This window comes from Palaemon carinicauda, chromosome 35 (genome assembly GCF_036898095.1).
Source record: "Palaemon carinicauda isolate YSFRI2023 chromosome 35, ASM3689809v2, whole genome shotgun sequence".
NCBI lineage: Eukaryota > Metazoa > Arthropoda > Malacostraca > Decapoda > Palaemonidae > Palaemon > Palaemon carinicauda.
The window spans coordinates 46054678-46059677 of record NC_090759.1 but is presented as its reverse complement, the minus strand read 5'-3'; the positions used below and the strand labels follow the sequence as shown (position 1 = coordinate 46059677).

Below are 5000 nucleotides of genomic sequence, written 5' to 3'. Positions count from 1 at the left end.
ATTTGTCTAATCCGTCAATCTCATGCCAATGTGAGTATTTCATCTCCTTTCCAGAATTCATATTCGATCTTAAGGAAATCGTAATAATATCATCTCTCTTGCAGAATTCATATCAGAGCTTAGGAGGGTCTCAAACGCAACGCACATTTAGGATGGTAATAATACTATTTAAGTATGGACAAAAGATTTATCCTGTTGTTAAATGCTTGATTTTACGTATTATCATTCCTTTTTCTTCTTTTTTTTTTCATGTCTTCGTTGTGTGTCTACGTTGGATGATCTTCAAACTACTGGCAATGTAATTGTTCGATAATTCTTCTAATTCATCCCTGGCCTCATATCAAAAACATTAAATCATGGTCATTTTATAAACTTAATATTATGATGATGCCATGATGGCTCTCTAACTGACCCCACCATGGCTACTCAATATTCAATGACGTCACGGGATCCCCCTATAACTGAAACCTAAAAACTGAAACAGAAGCGGAAGAAATCAACCTCATAAACCACTACCCCTTAGATCGCGAAGGAGGTCACGGTCAGAGTCGCGTGATCTTGGACCGCGATGACAGTGGAATCTTGGGGTCAGACAACAACAACATGAAGAACGAACTCTCAAAAGGTGTCGAACAAAAGAGCCAATTAGGACACGAGCGACCCGGACACAACAATATCTTCACCAGCATTATGTCCGGAAGTGATGGTAAGTACAGGTTGCCAAGATTTTATTTCTTTCTTTTGTCGTCCCAAAGAGTTTTTCCTTTATCGCGACAGGGTATTTGATTAAAAATGTCCGCTATATCTTTTATGTACATTTATTTTACTTTTTGATTAATTTTTGACTTAGGGATTTGAAGACAGCAAAAATTATAATCTCCTACCAGTAGCATTTTAAACTACCATAGATGGACAAACTTGGGATTCCTTCGAATCAAGTATTGAAGAATTCACATAAAGATAAATGTGTACTCCCTGTTATTTCTCCTCGCTCATTTCAAGACATCAACATTTTTATTCCCTCGACTGTTGTCACTTGAACATAAATAGTGTTTGGAAAGTGGCAGTATATTTCCACGTATTCAGAGGCCATAACAAGTTATCCCACAGTCATACTTCGAAACAGCTGACTTTTTTATATTCCCAAAGTTTCATATCCGGGATAGCCTATCGGATCTCCAGTAGCAGGACGTATTGAAAACTAGTCCTTTCAGTGACTTCATACATATAAGTTTTCTATTTTACCTTTTAGCTTGTTATTTTATTCTTATGACCTTACTGTGTTTACTGTGATATTCAAAGCGTGTAAGGTGATGACTCATATTAAGTAAATTTATCAATATTATTTTCTTACTTGTTATGCCTGTGTATGATATTCTTATGTTAGAGAGAGAGAGAGAGAAAGAGAGAGAGAGAGAGAGAGAGAGAGAGAGAGAGAGAGAGAGAGAGAGAGAGAGAGAGAGAGAGAGAGAGAGAGAGTACCAATTCTATGGAGAAATTTAAAATACGAGATTCCCAAATTTTACACACAGAAAGTGAGGAATTCAATAAGTCTTTGGTAAAACTTGCGAGTTCATCTGTTATTCGCGGTTTAAATCCTGATTTCTGTGAGAAACAGTGCAGGCATTGGATTAATAAATCTCAGATAACGAAATACGAGATTTAGGAGGAGAAACGAAATTTGGATAGGAAAAGCGGCAGTTTCAGCAGGCTTCCGAATGCGGTCTCTATTGCATTTGTCCTTTAGAATATCCCTTAAATGATTTAGAATTTGATAAATGAATTTACTCCTCACAACAATTGCATAAATTTTAAGTGAATTAGTCTCAATTTGATAAATATTCAAATATATTTTGTGTCATTAACAATATCTAAAAGATACTTGAGGATGAGAAAAGCTATCTTGAGCCCAAATATATTGTCAATCATAAGTGTACTATATCCGTGTTTGTGCATGGATATCCTTTGTGAATGGAGGTGATTGAGTGTATTTCAAGCCATCACACCCACTCACAAAGAATAAGCTTGTACAAACACTTATAAAGTACAGTCATGATTGACTTTGTATCTGGCCTTTAAAATAGGTATGTAACTATATATAAAAGAAAGAAATTTCTAAAGTCATAAACGCAAAGCTATCAATGGTAGGAATGAAAAAAAAAAAAAAACATGAACAGTCCACCAGTATAAAATAATTAGGATAAAAAAAGAAAGAATATATAGAATAATTCGAACCCTTAGCCGATAGCAGGCCAGCTGAATGGGCTCTCAACCAAATATCATCTTTGAAGCTTTAGTTGTATCATGCGCTTGTGATGTCCCAGAATTCTCGGGAGAAATTGCCTTATGTTAATGAAATTATACAGATTTGCATTAATTACCAAATCACTGCTGATGGATAGAGGGAAGGTCGGTAAATACATTTTCTTCATATGTCTTGCAATTGTCAATTAGGTAGTTAATCTATGCCTTACGCATACATGTATATGTATATATCATATATACATACACATATTCTGTATATATATATATATATATATATATATATATATATACAACAGCTACAACAGATGCAGCCTATTCTAGTCCACTGCAGGACAAAGGCCTCAGACATGACAGAGGTTTTGCCAGATTTCATTAACACGTTAGCTAGTGTGGGTTGATGATGGTGGGGGATTTTTGTCTGATCGGTCATATATATATATATATATATATATATATATATATATATATATATATATATATCCGTGTGTGTGTGTGTTTGTGTGTGTATGTATGTATGTATGTGTGTATGTGTGTGTGCATAAATGTATATATATTATAATATATTGTTTATTTATCTGATTTTCTCTCAGGTGAGGGGCACAACAAGGTTATTGCTCTCGACGGGGGATGATGCCATTTAATAAAGTCATTCAAATGCCATCAATTCCCTATCTATGTATGTATGTATGCATGTATGTACAGTATGTATGCACGTATTTATGTATGTGCTATAAACGATATAATTCCTATACATACATATAGAATATGACGATGGACTCCACTGTTGAAAAGAAGACAAAGACGAGGAACTAAGGATATTAAAGGTTTTATTCCTACCAACAGTTTCACCTTCCATTAGGCCTGAAATTTATCGACAGAAAAAGATTCCAAAAAGTTTAAATCGATCTTATGCATAGTTTTACCAACACGATATGCATGAAATATAAACTGCTTGCAGATAAAACGCGATTACAGGAAATGCATAAGTCTGACTAGATATGTTGTGTAAAATCATAAGTCATTTCTTAATTTGTGTTACTGAATTTACATGACAAGGAGAACGAACCGGAAGGATTTTGATCATATGCTTGTATTAAAAAATGGTTTACTCTCTATGTTGAATGGAGGGGCTTCCAATGAGTTTACCTCGATAAAATAGACATTTTTCAGTGAAATACTTGATTTTAACTAATATATTGAATGGAAACTAGTTCTGAAGTGATTAGTCATGAAATTCCTTTCCAATTTTGTTATAATATTATGCCTATATTGTTCCCTCCAATTTTCAAATTGTGTCCAATTGTGAAATAATGAGACTATTTCGCTTTTCCTTCGTTTTCCCTTCTTTTTCAAAGCGGAGCGGTGTGCCCCATATACAGTATGTGATATGGAAGTGAATTTGAGATGCACATGTGAAAAATAGAGTTAAAACAAAGATTATAATTCTTGGTCATTTCTGACAGAGGAGTAAATATTTAAGTAAAGTTTTTAATTGTACTCCATTGGGTATCAATCCAGGCTTAATTGGACATCAGTAATTGTTAATAACGAACAACGATCATCTGTATCTGTTAATCATGAGGAACAGCTCATTTGAAGTCTACCATATTCTTGATTGAGCCACTGTACATGAGAATGCAATTCCAGAAGAATGTATTGTCAAATTTCACTCTGATAATGATTAAATCGACACCTTTTTACCAATAAACATAAGAAGTATTTTTTTTTCTTTTATCTCATGGGACGTTTTCTATAATACGTGACGTCATCACCAAAACGGCACCATTTGAGTTCCAATCAGATTTCAGAAAGTTGCTCAGGCGATGGTTGCCAAGTCGGCTATTGTGCGCCCGGTGACACATTTCGACACCCGAGGACATGAATATCAAAGGCCTCGATTGTGCAAGGTGATGATTACATTTTTATGTGTGTGAGAGAGAGAGAGAGAGAGAGAGAGAGAGAGAGAGAGTATCATGTATTCTTTCATGAATGCATTTACATTTCTTGTATGTGTTTGAACATTCAGACTGTGTTAGTACGTCCATAATGTGGAATACACAGACTTTTATCTGCCTTTTTATTGATATGTAATTTCCCGAAAAATAACGATTGCATATTTTGGCCCCTTGTAACCAGGGATTTAAAATTGATTGGATAATAAATCAGGCCACTGCACAGTCACCAATCTGTAATACATTTTATTATATGTAATTATTTGAACAGCATTATTTTTATGCTAGACTTATTATTTGTTTCATTCTTTTTAAATGACAATGTATCTAAGTTAGATTTAGATATAAATTTGATAAATTAATTTGGCTTCTTAAAGTAAATTGAGAGACGATTATTTTTTCTATAAATAGAATATTATTTTTTACTCCTGGTTTGTCTTCCAGATTCTAAACCTAATTTTACCTAATTTAAGTTTCCTTTTCGAAGTTTTTATTTCAAAGTTTGATGGTTCATAATAATAATTTTAGTAATTTTAATAAAAATAAATCTTAATTATCTTAATAATAATTAGTTCAATAATTATTTTAATAATGGTTTTGTAATGAGTGCTTGTGGTGTTATAGCTTGTGATTAAATCCTTCTGTAACCGTTATAAACATTGTAAAGGCTGTCTAAAGGAAGAACTCCAGTGATTTTAGCCTTCTGGAAACGTTTTAATCTTTATAGAGGCTGTCAGTGCAAAAAATTGGACTTGTGGTGGCCGATGTGGTAACGTCCCTGAC

The 5000-nt window shown here is 33.7% G+C and overlaps 1 protein-coding gene across 2 annotated transcripts in view; it reads left to right on the top strand.

Annotated features, from left to right (window-relative positions):
• Positions 1-5000, top strand: part of LOC137627428 (lachesin-like) — an 813447-nt gene that overhangs the window by 759812 nt on the left and 48635 nt on the right. For both annotated transcript variants that reach the window (XM_068358515.1, XM_068358514.1), the window contains exon 10: positions 485-706. In XM_068358515.1, coding sequence (XP_068214616.1) covers positions 485-706 — 222 coding nt within the window. The remainder of the gene's footprint in view (positions 1-484; positions 707-5000) is intronic.